At 41.6% G+C, this 24225-nt stretch overlaps 1 protein-coding gene across 3 annotated transcripts in view; it reads left to right on the forward strand.

Annotated features, from left to right (window-relative positions):
- The first annotated feature begins 2092 nt into the window (after positions 1-2092).
- The window catches only part of plppr1 (phospholipid phosphatase related 1), a 50847-nt gene continuing 28714 nt past the window's right edge, over positions 2093-24225 (forward strand). The window contains exons 1-2 of one of the 3 annotated variants that reach the window (XM_054756302.1): positions 2094-2427; positions 15412-15522. In XM_054756302.1, the coding sequence (XP_054612277.1) occupies positions 15463-15522 (60 nt within the window). In that variant the 5' untranslated portion in view covers positions 2094-2427; positions 15412-15462. Of the gene's footprint in view, positions 2428-15411; positions 15523-24225 lie in introns of all 3 variants that reach the window. The other 2 variants (XM_054756303.1, XM_054756304.1) reach the window with 2 other exon arrangements.

Genomic DNA, 24225 nt, shown 5'->3' on the forward strand with positions numbered 1-24225 from the left:
TCCATCCAGGGAGGTTACGGAGGTTACGGAGGTTACGGAGGTTACGGTGACGTACGTGCCGGCGTCAATCCTTAAAAGTACATTTCAGATGCTTTTGGTAAAGGCTGAGCTGGTTTGTTTTACAATACGCTCCTGATCCAAATGTCAAAACAAGTTGAGAAATTGGAAGAATTTACCGTTTTGCACCGTTGGATCTTAAAAATGCAAAAAGAAGAAACGGGAGCGAGACAAAAAAAAGTTCTTGCAAACAAGCATTAAACTGAAATATTCCTCAGCCGATCAAAAGTTAAAGACTGGAAATAAAAAAGACAAAAACAAATCCCCCTAAAATAGAAATAACATTTTGAAGACCGCTGCGATGCTAACTCTCTCGCGTCGCAGTGATCTTCATGTAAACACCGGGGAACACACACGCAACAATGGTCAAGCGGCAGGGCGCAGTGATATCAGCGGAGAGAAAATAACGCCGGGCGATTGGGAGGTCTGACTTTTTTTTTTTTAACTACGGTTTTGTGATGCAAATGTTTTACTCTTTTGAACGCATATTGTTTTGAGACGCAAAAGGCTTAACTTATGAGACCCTATAATGAATAATGTCGTCAGGATAAATGATATCAGACACTGTAGTATTCATTAGATAAGAATAAATTAATTTAGGATCAATGATATCGGGCACTGTAGCATTCATTGAATAATAATAAACGATTGTACTCAGGATAAATGGTATCAGGCACTGTAGTATTCATTGAAGAATAATAAATTAATGTATTCAGGATAAATGATATCAGGCACTGTAGTATTCATTGAAGAATAATAAATTAATGTATTCAGGATAAATGATATCAGGCACTGTAGTATTCATTGAAGAATAATAAATTAATGTATTCAGGATAAATGATATCAGGCACTGTAGTATTCATTGAAGAATAATAAATTAATGTATTCAGGATAAATGATATCAGGCACTGTAGTATTCTTTGAAGAATAATAAACGAATGTACTCAGGATAAATGATATCAGGCACTGCAGTATTCATTAAAGAATAATAAATTAATGTATTCAGGATAAATGATATCAGGCACTGTAGTATTCATTAAATAACAATAAATGAATGTATTCAAGATAAGTGATATCAGACCTTGTTGTATACATTAAATAATGATAAATTAATTAATTAAGGATACATGACATCAGACACTAGTATTTATTAAATAACGATACATTAATGTATTCAGGACAAACAATATCAGACACTGGTATTTATTAAATAATAAATGTATTCAGGATAAATGATATCAGACACACTATCAGACACACAGACACACTGTTGTATTCATTAAATAATGATAAATGAAATAATTATGGATACATGATATCAGACACTAGTATTCATTAAATAATGATAAATGAATGTATTCAGGATAAACGATATCAGACACTGGAGTATTTATTAAATAATGAACGTATTCAGAATAAGTGATATCAGACACTGAAGTATTTATTAAATAATGAATGTATTCAGGATAAGTGATATCAGACACTGCTGTATTCATTAAAGAATGACAAATTAAATAATTAAGGATACATGATATCAGACACTAGTATTCATTAAATAATGATACATGAATGTATTCAGGATAAACGATATCAGACACATTAGTATTTATTAAATAATGACTGTATTCAGGATAAATGATATCAGACTGTATTATTCATTCAATTACAATAAATGAATTGGGGATAAATGATATCAGACACTGCTGAATATGTTGTTTCTGTTTCTGTGCTTACACGCTGTGACGGCAGATTTGAGCGAACCGAGTAACCGAGGGGGAACTTGTTTTTTGCGCATGCGCTTGTTGACGAGTGAATAGAATCCCCTGTTCAATACTGTTCATGACTCATAAGAAGCCAAATCAGTCAAACCAATGGAGTTTCCCAACACCGCCGTGGATTGTCTCATACGCTCAGCTACCGTAGATTAAGCACCGCCCCTCGCCACTGCTGCCACCCTGTGACGAAAGCGAGTATAGCAACCGTGCATCTTCATTGGGTTTTCTTGTGCTCAGAAAGAATTGACACATGGTAATAAGAAAAAAATGGTAGGGCCTAAGACAATGAAGCTGGCTATGATACGGGTGCCACAAAGGGCAGCCTGGCTGGGAATACGACAGCCCACTTGCACGGAACACAAGGTCCCTCCAGCCAGTTAAACACGCTCCACTGGAGTCGACTACGCGTCTTGTCCCCGCCCTCCGACGAAGCACAGCATCCGTCCTCATCCACGCCGCGTGATGCCCCTCATATCCACGCAGAGCAGCCCGTGGAATTGTAGTAGTAGTAGTAGCAAGACTGCTCCTCTCACCTTTTCATCCTTTTCTTTCATGGATTCGCCTTTTTTCTGGAATATTGCTCCATCCCGTCGCGGTAAGTGTGCGTGAGTGTGTGAGCGCGCCTGTGTGTGTGATGCCGTGCGTGCTGTGGGGGATAAAACAGCACCGCACACACACACACGGACACAAGGGTTGATGTGGTGCTATTGTCTGCTTCTGAGGCAAGTTGTGGTCTCATTTAAATAAAAAACGCAATGCATGCAACCGGCTTGAAACCCAGGAAGTAGACGGTGTTTGCTAAATGGTGTTCAAATGATTGTAAAGAATGGAAGCTGGTGTTTAGGAGGCAGACACCTGTCTCTCCACCAGCAACAGTGGCCGTGCATGCGTGGCCGAGCACGCCCTCAACATTAGCATTATTGGTGATTTTATCCGCCCCTGTGTGCGCATCCCTCACGGGGATTTGGTGCAAATGCGTCCCTTTTCTTGCACAGCAAATGTTGTCTGCCTTCTGCTAAAACAAATGTGGCCCTTCTCCCCGCCCCCCCCCCAACACTATAAAAGCCTGACTACCCCTCCTCGAGCAGCATGAAATCTCATGCTTGTTAAGATGAATCCATGAGCCGTAACCTTGGAATTCATTCAGGGCATCACCCTCGTTTGCATTTTCACAACATTTTGATGAATACAATGTGCAGGAATGCCATCTTCTGCTAGAATTGATGCACATGTGCACATCTTGTGTTTTAAAATTGCACTGCTGCAGGATCAGGGGGCAGGAAATGCAGAATCTCACATTCAAACAGTGGTGTGGTTAAAATACTCAGTGAATCAGAGAGCTTTTCCTTCATCGGTGTTGTGTTGTGTTTAACTGCATAATTCATCATTCAAAATACACGAGACTAAATATTAGAAACATGTCTCAGTACTGTACACCGCTGCAAACTACAACCACAATAATAAACACATGAGTTAAAAGAACACATTTTCATCAAACAATACAGAAGAGGCCACGAGAAAACCTGTTAAATGTTGGCGACGACCCACAAAAAAAGTGTATATTGAATAATTTATTTCCAGCGTTCATCGTTACAGTTCACGTGCGTTGGGGTCAAGTGGGGCAGTAACCGAGCAGATAGCAGAAGGCGCCGTGGTGAAAACAAGAGGTCGCGTGTTGCCACCACCAACAGGACTGGAGTAGAACTGCATCATCCAACATCATTTTTTTCAATGAAAGGAGCCAGAGAGACGTGTTTGGATAGTTTGGCGTTGGCGTTCGACTGAAAAAGAACCAAATTAAGGAGGTATGCGTATTTTAACCCGTCGTTCACGGCGAAAACTGTCCCTGTCTTGAACGTAATTGCTTCTGTAGCTGCCAATGCAGTGCGCATTTTATAGGCTGACACCACAGGGGGGCAGGCAAGAGACATATAGAGCAGACAGAAGAGACAAGAAGCAACTTATTTGGCATATTTGTCACAGTGCAGCTCTGGTTGCACCGTTTCACTTCAAAACATTCCGTGATTTTGCTTGTCGCCTTGTGAAATATGGCATTTACACTGCCCCCTATCGTCCATGCTCATATTGCACCTTACTAGCACGTTTTGGTGTATTGCGTTGATACGTGAGAAAGCGCAGAACCACAGTATGCTGCTAACTTGCTGCACACATCAACAAAAAAATATATTGCTGTTAGCCATCAAGATTGCCAATATTTTTTGCCTTGGACGTGCTCGTGTGCAGGTGGCCCTTGGTTTACGACGCTTGGTGGTGACGAACACGCTCGCATAAATGAATAAAAAAATTCATTTTGGTCTGCAAACACAAAATTTGAAGAATACGCACCAGGCGCAGCACGAGAATACGGTGCGTGCCTGCGCACACCGAGGGGCAGCAACATCGCTGATGAGTGCACTTTTTGCAATTCATAATGTCTCCCAAGTGCGCCAAAGAAAAGGAAAGCCATCCCCATGAAAGTGAAAATGAACATCATAAAAGGTTCAGAAAAATGAGGCACGCCCACCAATATTGATCATTAAGGGTAAAGATGATTGAATGCTAATCAATGCTGGAGGGGGTCATGGATTCCAAGGAGGCTGGAAATAAACCATAAAGTCAGGGAAATTATAGACATACGGCAGTGTAGAAGTGATGGGACAAGCAAGCGCAGGCCGGCAGGGGCCAGAGGAGGGAGGGGGACTCGTGCACAAGTCCAGCACGGTACATGGAAAAGTGTATTCATGTGTAATCGCTTGAACCCATCTAATAACATATCAGTATTATAAGTATTCCACATGCTAACAGCAGATTGTGTTGCTGTAAAAGCCAGACATTGCTCACATTGTAGAGAGACTGCAAGAAGGAGTGACCTCTGACCTCTCATGTGAAATGCAAAGCATCCTCGACTCCCACACTAGAGACTGGTTATTGATCACACACACACACACACACACACACACACACACACACACACACACACACACACACACACACACACATTACATCGTGCTCACACAAATGATTTAGTGATAGCAGGTATTTGATTACTGTGTGTGGGGGTGAGCAGTGTTATCTGGGCAAGGGTGGGGGGGTTCCTGATTGGGTAATAGATCCGTCACTGTGATCCCTCAGGGGAGTGATGGGCCCTAAGGTGAGATAAGGACTGCTCTTGTGGACAATGAAGTTAATGGCTTTCTGAGAGGAAAAGGAAGCCAGCAGTCGTGCTGTGTGATTGGCTCCAGCTTTTCAGGCCTGATAGATGTAATGCTTTTATCGTGGATTATTTGCTTGTTTTGGAGCTTGCCAAAAGCTTTACAGCCCAGACTTACGTTTTAAATGTGGCAGAATGTCAATGCTACTCAACGGGCAGACCACAGAGGTGTGTTTCATTTGAAATGCAAGCAATAACCACAGCAGCGTGACAATGAACACTCATCATATGCGTAGTTTCACCCATTCAGAACCAGTCTAACCGTACAATACCGATTACATCAATACATGTTTATTTTGTTGCTGCTGTCCGATATCACAACATATCATAACATCTCACCGTAAGATGCGGCATGTGATGCAGTACACTGGTGCAGGTCATGCAAGGCCTCAGTGCACTGCAGTTGAGTGTTTAGCTTTTTTTTTGGCCTTTCAGCAACACTTATTCCAAAAAGATATGAAGTGTCTAGTCCAGCTAGTCGTCCCTCACCACATCGCGCTTCCATTTTCGCTGCTTCACTCTATCATGGTTCGTGTCAAGTACACGTGAATCAGTGAGTCAGTGAAACTCCCATCTTTGTCGAGCACTCGTGAGTCAGTGAAACTCGAGTCTTCTTTGACCATACGTGAGTCAGTGACACTTGAGTCTTTGTCAAGTACACGTGAATCAGTGAAACTCAGTCTTCGTCGCGCACATGTGAGTCAGTGAAACTCCCATCTTTGTCGAGCACTCGTGAGTCAGTGACACTCGAGTCTTCTTTGACCACACGCGAGTCAGTGACACTTGAGTCTTTGTCAAGCGCACATGAGTCAATGAAACCCAACTCTTCATCGAGCACATGTGAGTCGGTGAAACTCTAGTCTTTGTTGAGCACGCGCGAGCCAGTGAAACTCGGGTCTCTGTTCTGTCAACTCTTGAGTCACTGAAACGTGAGTCTTTGTTGGGTACTCGTGAGTCAGTGAAACTCGTGGTTTCAGCGAGTGAATCGTTTGTCGAGTCTGTGATGCAGTTTTGGGCAGGAAGAGGTGAGGAGAATTCATCCATAAAAATGACATACGCACGCGACTTGACCAATTATGCAACTTCAACAACCGTGTCGAAGTTGCATAGTATAGTATAGCATAGTATAGTATAGTATAGTATAGCATAGTATAGTATAGCATAGCATAGCATAGCATAGCATATCATAGCATAGCATAGTATAGTATAGTATAGCATAGTATAGCATAGCATAGCATAGCATAGCATAGCATAGCATTGTATCGTATAGTATAGCATAGTATGTAGATTTGATACCCCACGGCCATAAAGTAGAGTCATTGATACCTAGCAAGATATCTCATTGAGATAGCAGTGTGTTCTTATTAGCCCATGATGATTGCCTGAGAGGCTTACCGATGCCAATGTCATTAACGAGATCCTGATAAGCGGAGTACTGCCATCCGTCACTGACATCAACAAAGCCGACTGAACCAGTGTCCAAATGTCCTTTGAGAGAGCAGACGCACCCTGGAAGTTGTGCATTAGGTTGGTTGTGTTGTTGTGAACTGTCAAGTAGCTGAGGGCTTGCTCGATAGATTTGAAGTACAGCGCTACCTAAGGATAATCTGGTGAACTTCCAGGGCAGACGGTAAATAATCTCATAATCTGCCCCTACTGAGGCCTTTCATCAGGAGGGAAAAACATAAATAACTGGACTTGGAGTGCTTGAGGAAATGCATTTTGCCCACTTTCAATATTTTTATCGCACATTATGCAAATCTACTTGCGGCTTGCAGCTGTTTACCAGTGATATTTGTTGGCATGCAAAACCACAACCTCCAGCCTCTCTGGTTTATGCGACTGCATCTGCCACGACTTTTGATTGACTACTATCCAGCCGAACAGCAGTATTTATAGCCCTGTCCCTGCCTTTGACTATTAAATTATCATATCTGCCACTTCACTGACTCACAATGTATTCTAAATCAAAAGTATAGTTTTATTTTTTTTGATGCATTCCACTTGAGCTTGTGGGCAACATTATTCATGACCACTTTACTGCACCTGTTGGAACATGTTGCAGTGCATTTTTCATGCTATGCAAAGCACTTTAGAATCTTGCCTTTCACACCCGCACAATGGGGATAGGGAATCCATGTGGCGATATACATTGCAGCCTCTTGCGATAATAATATATACAGTATACGGTGATACGTTTTTGGCATAGAACAGGTTAGTGTTAAAGAATATTTATTTTAAAAGAAAGAAAGCTACGGAGAAAAGAAAAAGTTTGAAGTACAGTGGAAACTGGATAAGCATCATTTATTCATTCCAGAAGGTTCACTCCCTCCAGAAATAATGTAAATCCGATTCATCTGGTCTAGAAAGCCAAAAATGTTTACACAAAACACGTTTTTATAGTTTTACAATTCTAGTTTGATATGCAGGAAACAATTTTAAATGTGTATAAATATATATATAAATAATCAATGAAAGAATAAACATTTCAAGTTATTTTTACCTTCAGTGAAGACGTGATTCTAGACGTGACTGTCCCCAAAGACACCATGTGGCAGTGAGATCAACCACCGCCATCTTCCTGTTGTGACATGAGTCGTTTCTTGAATTCAGTAGTGTTTCTCGTGACAATAATGTAACCCAAAAGAAAGTTGCAAGTGCCAGCGTTTTTTAATAAAGAAGGTGAGAAACACTCTTGAATTCAAGAAATAACTCGTGACAGAACAGAAAGAGATCGTCCCTGTGGTGTCTCGCTGCCACATGGTGTCTTTGGCAACAGTCACGTCTTCAATGAAGGTAAAAGTAATCGTAAATGTTCATGTATCCTTTCCTTCGTCATTGATATGCTTTTATAATTGCTTTAAGCATGTAAAAGTATAATTATATAACTATAACTACGTGTTTTGTGTTGACATTTTTGAGAGTCAACCGCTGATGACATCATAGGGATGTCCCAATCCGGGTCTTCAGGACCGGGATTGGCTGCCGCTGCATTTAGAGGATCGGAAAATATCGGCTTCCGCCACGAGAATGAGGGTTGCCGTGTGACGTTCGTAACTGTGGGCCACACTCCAATATGGTAATGCGCCTCAAAGCTGGTTGCCACTCGACTCCCGCCACCCGCAAGACGAAGAAAACGCAACACCGCCATGCAGACATGTCCGCGGCGTACATATGTTTCACGTTGGACGTTGGATATCCGGCTCGGTAGCTACAGTGGTGGCTCCCCTTCATGTGTCATTTTTATACAATTTAAATCAAAAACCCGTGGTTGACTTGTGAGTTTATTTTGTACAATGATTTTTGTGGGACTTGGTGGCGAAAGACTTATGAATTCTTAAGATGATGATGTAATTTTTTGTGCACGATAAGTTGATAGACCTACACAAGGACCTCGGGTCGCGTACAAGTCATGTACGTGATTTAAGTCGAGTTTTGGTGTTCAGAAGCTCAGCGATCTTGCGGTTGTGTGTAACGTAGTGTTAAAGGGTTTTGTGATTTCCGAGTGTCTGTGAACGCGTCCCGTGTCCTGACAGAGAAGACGGTTGAGTTTGCTGATGTTGTTTTGGCGTGGTTGCGGCCGACAGTGGCCAGTTTTGTTTTTGCAGTAAAGAGATGGTTAGTCGACCGCCTCCTGGTCATCCTGACAACGTCCAGGTAGGCGCTACAGTACCATCTTCATCCTTAATGTTGGTCGGCCATTCTTCTAACTAGTCCTCATGCGAGTCTCATATTTACGGATGAAAATGTCATTTTTAATTAAGGAACGCGGCCCCAAGCCCCCCATGATCAATCGGTTATACTGCAAAAGAGTTCACGTGCAGTGTAACCCCACAATGCTGTCTTTCCACGCCACCCACATGGAGTGCTAATAAGGAAGATGATATTCACCTTGAGTCAAGGGGCTCTCATTCGCTTTCTCCAAGGTTAAGCTCTTCACTCAAGTAAGAATATTTCATTTTGCAAAGCGGGTGCCCTTGATACGCCAGTGTTAATTGAATATTATGCACCATCCTGGATTTCAGCTATTTAAGGCTAGTTGGACTTCAGCAGGAGAGATTTGGCAGCATTTTGTACAATAGGGAATGCTAAGCCTTTTTTAAAATTAATTCACCTTATGCAAATAACATGCTTTAATTAGCACAATGCAATGGTATAGTTTAGTGTGAGTGTTTACTTTCGGGCTATGTTATGGGTTTTCTAGCTAAAAGAAACCCCCCCTTCACGGAGGTTGCGCCGATTTGCTGTGAAGGCATGTTAGTTAACAAACTTTTATTTTGCCTCGTGACGTGGGAAAGAGCCTAAACCTCAAACATGATTCAGCCCGAAGAGAGCGACACAAGGGAGGAATGAAACATGCTATTTTTAGCAGCAAAGATGCTCCATTGGCAAGAGAGGCAGCCATGGGACAGTTCTGTCTGCATTAGAGTGTGTGAAGTGCAAATGAGGAATGGAAAATGACTTGTGGACATTTCTCGCATTTCACACGGAATGTAAAGCCTGGAGAATAAGTAACATTCGTAACGTAGCATAAAAATAACGGAATAAATGAAGTGAGTCCACTTTCCCTACGTGGACTACTGGTGTCTTTGAGAGGTCATTGTAGCACTTTATCTTCACTGGGAGAAGACGCCAGCTAGAAACGAGAAGGCGTTCAATCTGATATTTCCGCGCTCAATATTTTCCAGCCAGGTCTTTGGCGGCTCTGACAGGGAGGCAGCGACGTTTTGACAAAGTCGTCACAGCCTGGCTGAGCCGAGAGGACGAAAGTGATGAAACGTGACAAGTCTCAAGCCGTCAGGTTTGATGAGCTTGCCTCGGGCAAGGCTGTCTGATCACCTTTCTGCTCTGGCAGTTGGAAGAAAAATGCCTCTTGGTTTTAATCCTTGTGATGTCCTGAAGGTTAGTCGGAGAGAAGAAGAAATCATGTCAGGAAGCGCAATTGGTCCACTTTGTGACCTCATCAGAGCCTGAAGGCTGCTCTTGTGCGTAAGATATGATCGGATTTAGTGTAACCTGGCTCACAAAGAGTGAATACCCCCCCTCGTAAATTCCCTGATTTGAATAATTTGTCACACACCTCCAGTCAAAGCGCACTGTTCAACTGTTAAATTGGCATGTTTTTAATCCTCTCTGCATGATTTCACATAGTAAAAATCATACAAACAGATACATTTGCTGTAAAAAGTACACACATTTTACAAAAAGAAGTAGTCGTCCTTTGTGTATCGCGGTTAATTGGTTCCAGACCCGACCGTGATAAGTAGGATTCAATATTAATAAATTGAATATTTTCGTAGTTAGAGCATAGAAAATCTGTTTATGACATTCTAAAAACTTTTTTTTAAACATTATTAGAGCCTTGTAGACATTAAATAACACCCCTATAGTCACCTTTATACTCCTATTATCTTATATAGTGGACATGATAATCGATAATAAGACATAATAACTCACACTATGCACTACAGCTGCCTTTGTTTACACCACATTGCACAACTGTTACGTGCAGGGTACAGGATCTCTTGCAAGCTACCGGGCTAACTAGTTAGCCACCAATTTATTTATTTTATACTTAAGAATGGGCTTGTGCTACTGCCCACACTGGTGTATGTATGAATGTGAAGGAACGTTTGAAAAGGCCGTAGGCGCGAATTGGCAGCCACGTTTCCGTCTGACTACCCCAGGGCAGCTATGGATCCAGATATACCCTACCACCACCAGTGTGTAACTGAGGAGTGAATAAATAAGGCGTTCACTTCATTGTGAAACGCTTTGGGTGCCTTGAAAAAGCGTTATAAAATCTAATCCATGATTTGTATTATTATAAATATGCCTCATACATTTATTAAATGCATGCTAAAGTATCAAATGTAGAGGTACTCACCACTAACGCATGATAATGTAAGATGATTGATGAACAAATGGATTTATTAAGCAGCCACTGTTAAAATGTCACTTTTGCTTTGCAGCATGCAACTATGTTGAGGTCAAGGACCACCAAACAAAGTGCGACATCTCAAAAAAATATATGTATATCACTATCAATCAGTATATAACAAAATAAATACATTTTTTGACCAAAAATCTGAGACTCTGTGAGGTCGCGAATGCTGAATCGCGAGTATGCGGAGATCCACTGGCCACATAATTGGACAAAGAAATGTCTGTATTATATTTTGCAACTTTATAGTCAATATGATTTGACTTTTCCAATTAAAAGATAATAAAACAAACATCTGATCCCCCACCACAGTATTGCCACTCCTACTCTCCTCGCTACCTGCTATTATATGAACAGACACTAAGCCACTCCAGTCTGATTACGCAGTTGAAGTGCGCTGAGACGAATCCAATGAACGTCGAGCTGCAGCATTTTTTGAGGATTTGCAGCAAGCAATTCAATTTACATGTCATTTGAGGCGGATGCTCGCTGTTTTAGTGAAGTGGGAGATGGTGTGGAAAACGATCGCTTGGTTACAGCCGAAGCGCTCTTAATCAGGAAGCGCTGCGCTGCTCCACGACAAAGGCGTCATCTTGTTCACGAAAACGACTTCGAGTAGTCACACTGTCATGTTTTGTAACCGCTGGTGTTTGGTACGCTGACATCAGCAGATGTTTGTGTCCTCTGTGTTGGTGAATGAGGCCCCCAGACAGATGCGAGCGTGACGGTCAGGTTGCCGCCATCCAGTGTCAGCTTGATGGGTCTGGATGGAACGTTGCAATGAGATGGGACAGGCACTTAGGGACTGATTAAGCCTCATCATCTTCACTGTCTTGCCTGCGTCTAATGACTCAATTTGTAGAACAGTTTCTGTTTTGCAGACCTGTGACACGACGGCGTTATTCACTGAACGAATTGTTATTTTCAAAAACAGTCTGATACTGTTTAAAACAAGTTGGCAGCAGCAGGATCACGGTAGGAACTCTATTCCTTTCAAAGTAGGTTAACAATAAGCCATCCCCCTCCAAAGAAGCACCCAAGAATGATTACGTAATTCTTTTAGCTGCAGGATTTAGATGAAACAATGCTGGGCTGACACTTTTTTGGTATGTAGACAGAAAAACAACGCCGCACTTTCGGCGGTTTGGGAAATTGGAAATTTCCCACCATAACAGCTTTCTTCAGCTACAGATAAGATTTGTAAGTCACTGTGTTGGCCTAGCGGTTAGCATTTTGGCCACACGGTCAGGAGACCTGGAAGATCAGGGTTTGAATCTCCATTGGGAGTCTCCGTGTGGATGTTGCACGTCCTCCCAGTGCCTGCGTGGGGTTTCTCCGCGTGCTCCGTGGCTTCCGTGTCCATAGGTATGAATGACTGTTTGTCTATATCTGCCCTGCGATTGCCGACCAGTCCGGGGTGCACCCCGCCCCTTCCCCAAAGTCATCTGGGATAGGCTCCAGCATACCCGTGGACAAGCGGTATAGAAATTGAATGGATGGATGTAAGTTCTTCAACAACAAACAAGAAAGGCTTCTGCAGCTTTAAAGTTTTAGATGTGGCGTTTCCCTACTTATGTCATTGGTGGGTGTGCCCCCCTGGGGGCGGTCCCAATAGGGTTGTTGTTATTGTGTCTTGGCATGGCTGGTGAACAACCGTTTTGCATAACAATTGGTCGATAGTGGCCCCTCTTTCTTTTGAATGAGACAATCTTTGGGGAAGAGATGTTAAAACGTTGTTGTAAGCAGGTGACAGGTGATAGCCTATCATAAACACAAACGATCGCCCCTCCCTAAACAGAGGAAGAGCTCTGTCCGGGTGCCTCGATTCAACCTTTGTGGATTACATGACCTGGATGACTGAGACTCTACACAGACATACCCCTACTATTATAATGAGGGGGCGCCCCATCCCCCTATTGAGCCTCCCACCCTCCCCCGAAGGTCAAGTTAATTTAATTTTCTGTATCGCAGCAGAGCACAAAGAAGCCCTTGAAGGATACATTGTCCTTTCCTTAAAATAACTAAATAGTCTTATCTTAGTAATCTTTTTTACACGAGGGCTTGTCATTTGTGCCTCGACATGGTCACGCGTTGACAACGCCCCCCCTCTCCGGATTATTATCGTCTTTCTACTGATTTCTGTTAGAAAAAGGGCCGTTTAATACAGTGGTACCTTTTTTATTATTGATGTGTTCCAAAATGTTTGACAAGAATGAAAACCAAGGCAATTTTTCCCATAGGAAATAATGTAAATCCAACTAATCCATTCCAGAGACCAAAAAATGTTCATCAAAAAAACATTTTATAGACCATAATGATAGTTTTACATGCAAACAATGCAAAATAATCATCAGTGACGAACGGATGGAGCTTACTGGTAATGCGGACCTCCCGTGCATCCTGGCGAGATCGAACTCAATAATGTTTCTCACCTTCTTTAGCAAATCGCTGGCACGCACAACTTTCTTTGTCCCCATGGCGGGTTATTTAGAAGTCACGCTCAATATAAAATGCGTTGACAGTGAGTCAGAAATGCATAGGGTGCTTTATTTGGGCACTGGAACGATACAGTACGGGGCAAACGGACTATAGACAATAAACAAAAAAACGAGGCAAAAATTTGGCAAACTATTTAGCCAAAAAGCGAATCAAACTGGGGCGAACAAAAACCGAGGATTGACTGTATTGCCGAGGAGAGATCACATGACAGTCTTTCTGTGACTCGGCTACCCTACGGGTGTGCACTTGTGCATGGCTTTAATATTAATATTGGAAATACACTGATGATATTCATAGGCTGTGACTTGTCTCATGCTATGACGTACTATGAAAGAGCACCTTGGACTATTTGGAACCATTACTACGCCTGGTTGCTGCAGATACAAAGTTCCCCTCCACCAGTGGACTTCAGTTTTTTTTTAGGGTGCATGATGGCATGGGAGGGAAGCCATTACCCTCGCGGTGACCACAGAGCCTGACCTCAGGCCTAACAGAGAGACGACATCTCCCAGCTGTCCCTGGGAGCTCTCGAGATTCCCCAGAAGGAAATTAGCTCAGCTGAAAGGACATTTGAGCTGCTCTGTTTGTTCTTTTGTACCACTGAGAGCGAGGATAAGCAGCTCAAATGTGAGCGGACAGATGTTCGGGTAAGCCTCTCGTGGTTTTCAAGGTCATCGCTGCCTTCTTATCCCATTTAATTGACACGATAATGTGCTTCTAAGCAGCAGTATGTTGTCATTTTACACCAAAAGGTGTGCACAGACACATTTTCCGTGAAGAAAGGGTGAAATGCTCCATCACAGTAGCCATCATGACTTGATTCTTCTAAAATGACTGCTGTTGTTTCCATTTCTGCCATTTCTTTCTTTATTCCCAAAATATTTTGGCTTTATCCCTGTAACATTAACATTTTTCGCAAGCAAATTTTCCAAAAATTACAACTTTCTTTGTTGTTTTTTTTGTTTTCCGTATTTACATTTTTTTAATAACATCTTTCTTAAATATTTCAACTTTATGCTACTTAAATGATGTTATTTTTCTTTAGAATATTACACAATTATTCTTATAAAATTACAACTAGTTGTGCATGTGAGTGCACGCGTGCCTGCGCAAGTGTGTGCGTGTGCATGTGTTAAAATTTCCCTACAGTGCGTAACCTTCTGCACGCTACACTACTCCACTCTCTCACTTCTTCCTTCCTGTCATGTGTGTTTTTTCCGCACTTCTGCCACCTTGTGGCCGTTTTTATAGCTTAAAATTGCTCTGAAGTGAAATCCATTGGTGGGGAGTTGCGACATCACCTCTTTGTGCCTCTCACGCAAAAAAACGTAAATAACGTATAACGTATAACTTACGTCTTTGGAATTGAATGAGTTAAAGAATGAAGAAAAGAAATAAAAACAGTAAAACAACAGGCATGAAACCATGTACACCTGACCTGGGGAGCCAAGTGCTCGAGTGCTAAAGTGTTAAAGTGCTCGAGTGCAAAAGTGCTATAGTATGAGACCCTGCTGATGTCATGACACGTTTTGACATATTCCTTACACACACACGTGCATGCCTGTGTGAGTTCCACTGTCGCTATCCAATGAAAAGCATGCAGCGACAGATTTTGGGAGTTTTTTTGCACAACATTAAAAAATAAAAAAGTGTATGTTTTTTTTTGGGCCGCAAAGTGTTTACTGCGATCTGTTACACTTAAAAACTGTTGGGGAGCCCTGCAACAGGCAAGGAAATCGGCCTTCCTGCCTCTTGAACTACCAGACGTCTCTGCAATGTAATCATCTGCAATAAAAGGAAAAGCTTCCGAGCTGCGGGCAGTAAGAAAGGCGGCTTTGCGCACTACTACTACCACTACTCCTTAGCGCAGATCCCACTTTATTATAAGATGAGCGCTGACATGTGATGTTGGGCGTCTTTGACAGAGTGAGGCGCTGTGAATCCTGAGAGGGGAAGTCTCCTGGCGGGGAGGCAAGATGGCGTCCAACCACATCCTGCGCAGTTACTCCATCATCCCGTGTTTCATCTTCGTAGAGGTGAGTTGCGTGCACGTGTCGACGTTGGTGGCGTGTGCAGGATTTGTATTTATTTTTTGTGGCGCACATGAGGTGTGTGAGAGGAAGTTCAAACACGAGCAAAATGACCTTGTGTGGTAACTTGTAAACGGCTAACTGGAGCGTGAAGTGTTGGGATGAGTGGAAGGCTAAATGTGTGTGCGCCTTCCTCCATATTTAATTACCTTGTTAGCAGAAGGTCTTTAATCAGGGGGGACGTCTCAGGGCACCCTACGTGACTCCCTGCTTCGTCTTTCTGCTCTTCCCCAAAGACACCTTCCATTCACCTGCTTCCCTGGGTCAGATGCTCCTTGAATGAGTGCGCTTTGACTGCTTCAGCTCCGGCATTCTTCCCAACTGACCTCTCACATTCTCACACTCTTGACGCGATACTTAATGCGCCCTTCTTCTTTATTTTCATTTCATTTCTCTTCCTGCTCACAAGGCTGCACCTTGCATGTCGAGCAGCCTCATGCCTTTTGCACTCGTTATGTAACACAACACATCACGTGACACGTCTGCATCGCCTCTCACTCCCAAGAAAGCAACTAAAGGGGGCAAAGATGTGCAAATTAAAATATATCACACTGTCTATTTTGATAGGATTTCACTTTTCTGATTACGGTAATGGGCCGCGCGGGGGACTGGTGGTTAGCATGTTGGCCACACAGTCAGGAGATGGGGAAGACCTGGGTTCCGATCTCCGTTGGGCATCTCTGTGTGGAGTTTGCATGTTCTCCCCGCTGTTCTCCGGGTACTCCAGTTTCCTCCCACATGCATGTTAGGTTAATTGGCGACTCTAAATTGTCCATAGGTATGCGTGTGAGTTAACATCTGGTCTTAACATTTTGTCCAGGAGTGTTTAAGTTTCACTTTTGCTTCGCAGCATGCAACTATGGTGCGTTGAAGGACCGCTGAACAAAGGGCGACATCTCAACGCTTGGTGAAAAAACATGATCAGGGAATCATAAAGACATAAACATATAAACTTTGTGCGCTGTTCCGTGTGCGCTGTACATTTGACCCGTGTTATAAATCATTACCGACTTTTCTGCAGAAAGAAAATGTCTATTTTAGGACAAAAAACATGAATTGTTTGACCAAAAATCTGAGAAATCGCAAATGTGTGGGAATCCACTGTACTGTAAATATATAAATCTAAATTAACCCCAAAACTAAACCAGATGGAGACGCCATAGAGTTGGTCTCCCCCCATGCAACTACCAGCTTTCATTCTTCTGGGAAGATCCAGGAGAAGTCAGAGGTCACTGATGCTGGGCCTGAGCTAGGACCGGGCTCACTATCTCCATTCTAGTTTATCCCAAAAGTGTCGAATGGGGTTTAGGCCAGGGTTCTTACGTTTTCCCACACGCAACTCATTAAAGCATGACTTAACCGTGCACGGGGGCACAATAACGGGCCTTCCCCAAGCTGTTCCCACAAAAGTAGGCGCATAGAACGAGCCAAATAAAAACAGGCACAAACAGCGATTTAAAAAAGTCACCTAGATTATTGTACAAAAGATCCCATTAAAATCCCATTACTGTCAATTAAGATTGAGCCAAACCAAGTGTGACATTGCTCTCCAGCTGGAACGACTTCAAAAAAAAGCATCACTCTTTGGGCACTGCTGCTTCTATACAATGTTGATTTGTACTCAGATGGACGGCCTGACTTCATTTGTGCGCATTTTGCAGCTTTCAAGCGTCTTGGCTTGAGTTTAGCATGAGAAGTTTATTTGGACATCAGCTAATCATACAGTTTGCATAATCAGGGTGTTTCATGAAAGTGGGGTCAATAAGTGAGCGTTCATTTTGTTGATGACAGCATCCTCTGACTAACACACTGGAGGTGCGAACGCCTGCCAAAGCTGCAAACGATTGCAAGTCTTGACGCTAACATTCATACAAATGTTCACATCACACAGGAGGCGTTAAAAGGAGTTCTTACACGCATGTATGACGCCACTGGTATACCATTCAAAATCAGTAGGGTTCTTGCACTGACAAATTGCTAAAAGTCAGTTTTTTTTTTTGTCGAAAACAACAACCAGGAGGAAAGTGCTGCAAACAAAATAAAAAAAACAGCAACCCAGCACTTTTGTGGGTACAGTCGTCCCTTGTTTATAGCGGTTAATTAGTTCCAGACCCGACCGCAATAAATTAACTTCCACGATATAGGATTCAATGTTAATCAATGGAATATTGGTGGAGTTAGAGCACAGAAAAACGGTTTGACTTTCTAAATGTTGTTTTTTTAACATTATTAGAGCCCTGTAGACATCAAATAACACTCCTCACTTTACTAGCTAACAAGCTAGCGGGCTAACCAGTTAGCCTTGAATTTATTTCTTTAAAACTTAAGAAGCCAAAAACTTACCACTTCCACACAGAATGGGAGGATAACTTTTTTTTCCCACTCTATCATGTCAGACACGCCATGGCTGACTCCATGACTTCATGCAGTGTCAAGGCTATGTAATGAGAATAAAATTGGAATATTATGAGTGAAAAAAAGTATATACAAAAATTATATATTATAAGAAAAAACAATAAAATTGTAATATTATGAAAAACAAAAAAAAACTATGAATAAAGTTGTAATTTTCTAAAATTAGGTTGTGGAAAAAGTTATAATGTTACGGGAATAAAGTCCAAATATTATGGGAGTAAAGTCAAGTACATGAAGTACAAGAAGAAAGTTGAAATATTTGGAAAAATAAATAAAAAAAAACATTAGCAGAAATGGAAAAAAACAGCTGTAATTTTACAAGAATAAAATAAAAATATTAAGAGAAAAAGTCGTATTCTAACAAGAAAAAAAGTCTCAATTTACAGAGAATCAACTTGTAATATTATGAGGAAAAATAATCTAGTAGCAGAGTTGAAATATGAAAGAAAACATTTTATTTTTTAAGTTTTTTAAGTTGTAATATTATGAGAAAGAAACAAAACAAAATAGAGTTGTCATTTTTGTAAAATTAGGTTGGGGAAAAAGTGATAATATGGGAATAAAGTACAAATATTATGGCAATAAAGTCATCATCTTACAAGAACAAACAAACTTTACTCCAAAAAAGTAGAAATAGCAGCAAAAATGAAAAAAAAAGAGCAAAGATCGAAGTTCAAACTAATAACTCGCTTTTTCAGCTCTATCACAAAGCTGAAATGTGGGATTTTTTTTTTTTTACATCGCTTCTTAGCGTAGCTTAACAAAATATCACATTGGCCCTTGCATCCTTTCATTTTTCACTATGTGGCCCTTACTGGAAAACGTTTGGACACCCCCCGGCTTGTCGACGTATTTCTGCTGCAGATGTACAGTCAGATAGAGCGATGAATATCTTCAAGATTCTTGAAAGCGCTCACCAGCTTCATTTCTTTCAATGCCATCACTTTATTTTCAGCGATGCGCGGAGCAGGACTCCCTCCTCGCCCTCTCCCCCAGCTGTGTTTCGCTGCGTCCGTGTTTATTTTGCTCACCCAAGCTACACGCCGACACATCGGGATGTTTTTTTCTTTGTTTTTGTCACATGACCGACACAGAAACCCTTATCCATCCCCAGCGGAGCAGCTGGCCTGTGAAGTTGAGCCCTCGAGGCAGTGTTGACAGCTCATGGCCATTTGTCACTTCCTTCCTGTCATCAACCTCAGAAGCATTGTTTTTTGTTTTTTTAATCATCGAAACTCTTGAAAAAAAGCAGCTGTTCCGGAGGATCATGAGGGAGGAAGGTGTAATGAAGTGAGGTGGAGGGAAGAGGGAGTAAATGAATTAAAGGAGGAAATGATGGAAAAAGATGCTGATGGATGTTGAACTTCCCTCAGGCTGTGGTTATGCAGCACTGGAGTTCAGTAGGAAACGAGGCAAGGCGCAACGTACGTGCACAGCGTATATCGTATATACAGCGTATATCGTATACACAGCGTATATCGTATATACAGCGTATATCGTATATACAGCGTATATCGTATACACAGCGTATATCGTATATACAGCGTATATCGTATATACAGTGTATATCGTATATACAGCGTATATCGTATATACAGCGTATATCGTATATACAGTATATCGTATATACAGCGTATATCGTATATACAGTGTATATCGTATATACAGCGTATATCGTATATACAGTGTATATCGTATATACAGTGTGTGTGTATCGCAATCACATTTCTTAGCGCTGTTCGATAGATTTAAGATTCAAAGTGTTTATCGTCATGTGCGCAGTAAAGAAACACCTTTCCCTGTACAATGACTTTCTTACTTTGCTGTCCACTCACATAAATATCATTTAACAGCAGCCCCCGACCCCCCAAAATATTAAAAGAATAAAAGTTAGAATCTCACAAGAATAAATCGGAATTTTACAAGAATAACGTTATTGGGAAAAAAATAAGATCATTTTAGTAGCACAAAGGGGAAATATAAAAAAAAAGAAGTATTTTTTTAAGTCTATTATTAATATTATGACAACCAACAAAACAATGAATAAAGTTGTAATTTTTGGAAAATTAGATTGCAGAAAAAGCTATAATGTTATGGAAATAAAGTCAAAATATTATGGGAATAAATCATAATTACAAGAAGAACATTTCCAAGAAGAAAGTTGAAATAGTTGGGGAAAAAAAAACAACCCAACAACGTCAGAAATGGAAAAAACTGCTGTCATTTTCTGAGAATAAACGTGTAACATTACGAGGAAAAATAAGTGAATAATCATTTTAGTAGCTTACAGTTGAAATATTAAAGAAACATTTTTTTTAAAGAAGTCGTAATATGAGAAACAAACAAAACAATTTAAAGTTTGGGAAAATTAGGTTGGGGGAAAAGTTATAATATTATGGGAATAAAGTCAGAATATTACAAGAAGAAAGTTAAAGTAGATGGAAAATTTAAAAACAGCAGAAATAAAAAAAAACAGCTGTAATTTTACGAGAATAAATTCACAATGTTAAGACACAAAAGTCGTATTCTAACTTGTAATAAATGGGTAGCGTGATGAAGGAAAATAATGCCATTTTAGTAGCATAGGGTTGAAATATTAAAGAAAAAAAACATTTTTAAAAGCTCTATTATGAGAAACAAACAAAACAAAATACAGTTTGGGAAAATTAGGGTGGCGGGAAAAGTTATAATATTATGGGAATAAAGTCAGAATATTACAAGAAGAAAATGTATGAGGATTATTTAAGAAGAATGCTAAATGGGAAAATGGCAAAAAAAAAGCAAAAATGGGGAAAAAAAGGAGCAAAAATCGAAGTTGACACTAGTAATGCGCCTTTTCACCCACGTCACGAAGCTGAGATTCACTTTTTTCTTGAAATATAACTTCCTAGCATAGCTGCATGTGTTGCTTCACAAAATATCAAAGTGGTCCTTGCATCTTGTCAGGACACCCCAGGCTCAGGGAAAATGAGATGTAGGATACATTTTTGACCAACTGTAATTCCATGAACTCATCACAAGAACGGGCTGATAACTGACAAGGACCTCTGGTTTCCACTCCTCTATTCAACATCATCTCCAAATTTCAGGTTCTGTGCTGAGCATTGGCTAGACTTAACAAAGCCCCTGAAATAGCAGCAGCAGGCCCTTTCTAAAGGAGACAATCTATTGGCTAGAAAAGACTCTTTATCATGTCCTGATCAGTCGTCTCTTCCAGCATGCACGCAGCCTCTGATGCAAAGCCATCAATCAAGTTCTCATCTTTTATTTCCCCCAAAATGAAATCTCTCCTCAGGGAGGGAGGTCTGAGTCACTGTTGGCTGTGCTCAATGCGACCACCTGGGGGGCTGCAGGAAAAGGCTTATCTGTGGACTAACACAGATAAGTGCCGGTGCGAGTATGATTGCTTGTGTGTTGATGTGTGCCCTGTGAGCGACTGCTGACCGGTCCACGGTGTAGACTCGAGTTGAATCATGACCCTGAACATAATAAGCGCGACAATATGAATGAATGATTATTTCCCCCAGTAAATTCTCTCCAGTTAGCTCGAAAACCGCATTACAACTGATCAATTATTCAAATCAAAGCTCTTATTTTGCTTTGGTGTTTCTGCATTGAAGCTCAGAAAGTGACGCCATCATTTCTACGTTACGTTTGGGTCTTACAGCAGGTCATGCATTTAGTATGCTGATTGCATTCGGCAGCTCAGTCGAGCGCGGGCCTGTGGTGGAAAGATTGTGCTCCGCATATCAACACAAAGACTCAACTTGCGAAGAACGTAGAGATAGAAAGTGCAGTCCAGGTAGCCGTCTGCACCAATATACACTGTCAAGTTGTTCAAGGTGGACGGGTAGTGTCTTGCTGCAGTAACTTTCTGCCTTCGTTTTATGAGCGTCGGCTCCCGCTGAACGGCTCATGTAGCGTGACGCTGGCGGCGGGCGAGCGCGTATAATGGAGCCAATACATCTCGCAGGGAGGGAGCCTCGTCCAGGTGTAAAGCTGTCACATAAAATGCGCCACATCATGCCACCCCGTCGGACTGCGATCTATTTGTGGCAGAGTGGTTGAAGGGGCGTCTACTTTGCATTATTTGGCACAATTGGCATGCAATGACAAAAAATGTGAGCGAGAAAACCGAAAAGCAGAACAAATAAGTTGAAGTTCATCGTCTCTGTCCCTCACAGGAGGAGGAGATCATCCCTACCCTCGCATTTGTGCTTTCCTATGTTGTATTAACTAACATGCTTGAGGCTAGAGGCCACCTCTCTGAAAAAAAGTCCTCCACATGCTTATCACCTGATTCAACAGCCTTGGGTGTCTGGGCATGTGAGGCTGCCCTTCATCGTCTCTGTCCCTCACAGGAGGAGGAGATCACCCCTGCCAACGCGTATGTGGTTTCCTTTAATCAGACATTTTCTCCAGAAGGTGTCTGTTCAGGTTGTATTGATTTGTGTTCTTTCATGCAGGTTTTATTAAATTATCTTGACATTTGGCAACAGTGATCCCTCTTGCTACATATTCTTATTCCCTAGCAGACCAGGTGTGTATGAGGTGTGTCAAGAAGCAGAGGTACGATGCCATCTCCTGTACGTACTTGGAATGACAAGTTATATTATTATAACGTGCTTACGTGCGAGGGTGAATAGATAGCGGCAAATCCATTTGTGCTGGTCCAAATTCATCTGTGGCAGGCCACCACACATAAATGAATGTATGGGCTTGAGGGAAAATGGTACATTTTTTGAAAGGTCATCAGTGTAGACTAAAAACATGGAAATTAGTTTAATTGTAAATGACCCATGGATCAGACCTGTCCAGGGTAGACTCGGCTTCCTGCACATTGACAAACGTCTCATTATGAGCCTATGCATAGCGGCTAACGGTGAAAAATATGGAAAAAAAAAATATAACTGATGCTGAAAATGGACCTTAGGCGTGCTGTGGCCCATTTGCATACATCAATAGGCTGAAGGTCAGCATTAATGTGATCATGCTAATGGTAATAGAGTAAACATGCTGGAGTGTCATGCATCGAAATTCTATGCTGCTTCTAAGCATTTGCATTGGACAGCTGTGGATACTGTGTTAACACAACTATGGTACATATTTTATTTTTACCCTCTTGACCCGACTGCGATGAATCAATTTTCACGATATAGGATTCAATGTTAATAACCCTGCTGGAAAAATCAGCATCTTCTCAACTTAAGAACACAGAAAGTTACCACTTCCACATGGAATGGGAGGAGAACTTTTTTCACTCTATCATGTTGTACATGCCATGGCTGACTTGATGACTTCACGCAGTGTTAAGGTAATGTCATGTCAGGTAATGTCTCATCAATGTTTTGTGTCATTACTGCCGCCTAGTGGCCAGAATACTACATATCACTTGCATCTCAATATGTTTTGAATAATAATAGACCACAGTCTACTATGAAGCAGCCATCATTTATTCATTATTTAAATTCTGAAAAAAGATGACATAGAGAGGGATGACTGTATGTATATTTCAAGTCAAAGCAACGTTATTAGCGTCAACTTTTCAGCTTTTTCGCTTTACATTGTGTCTTTTTTAATCAATTTTTCCCATTCTTGCAGTTTTTCATTCAATTTAATTGATACAATGTGCCACGGATCAATTAAAAAGTAGACATGGGCCAAAAATGGGCCGCACCTTGGACACCCCTGGCTGAAGGTGTGTTGGTACCATACAGCAGGTATCCACCAAGCAGTGCCGTTTCCAACGATACACCTTGTGTTTATGGATGAGGGCACAGTAGTTGTGCACTGTGACATCATGCAGCGAGACAACCGCCAACATACAGTATTTAGTGAAGAAGAGGAACGTGACTCCACGTAGTGTTGTGTGCTGATGTCATGTGGATACAAGAAACACAAGGTGTCCTGCAGTTAGTAGCGCTTCACTGATTATTTTGGTACAGTGGCCTACATGTGACAATGGTGTCATTGCATATACAGGACTGTAGTGCAGAACTCTGTTACTTGGTGATATCGTCAAGATGAATAACTGAACTCATGCAGAACGGGTCGAAATGCTATTTTTCAGAAGCCCCATATTGACAGTAATTTAATGCTACACACACACACACACACACACACACACACAGGCACTGCATCAGCATGGCCATCTGTGGGAGACTGTATGTGCCAACCAATCATGCTTTCTTGCAGTCTCAGTCTGCACCCTGCTGGCTATTGTGTTCAGTCTGC

Source organism: Dunckerocampus dactyliophorus, chromosome 17 (genome assembly GCF_027744805.1).
Source record: "Dunckerocampus dactyliophorus isolate RoL2022-P2 chromosome 17, RoL_Ddac_1.1, whole genome shotgun sequence".
Taxonomy (NCBI): domain Eukaryota; kingdom Metazoa; phylum Chordata; class Actinopteri; order Syngnathiformes; family Syngnathidae; genus Dunckerocampus; species Dunckerocampus dactyliophorus.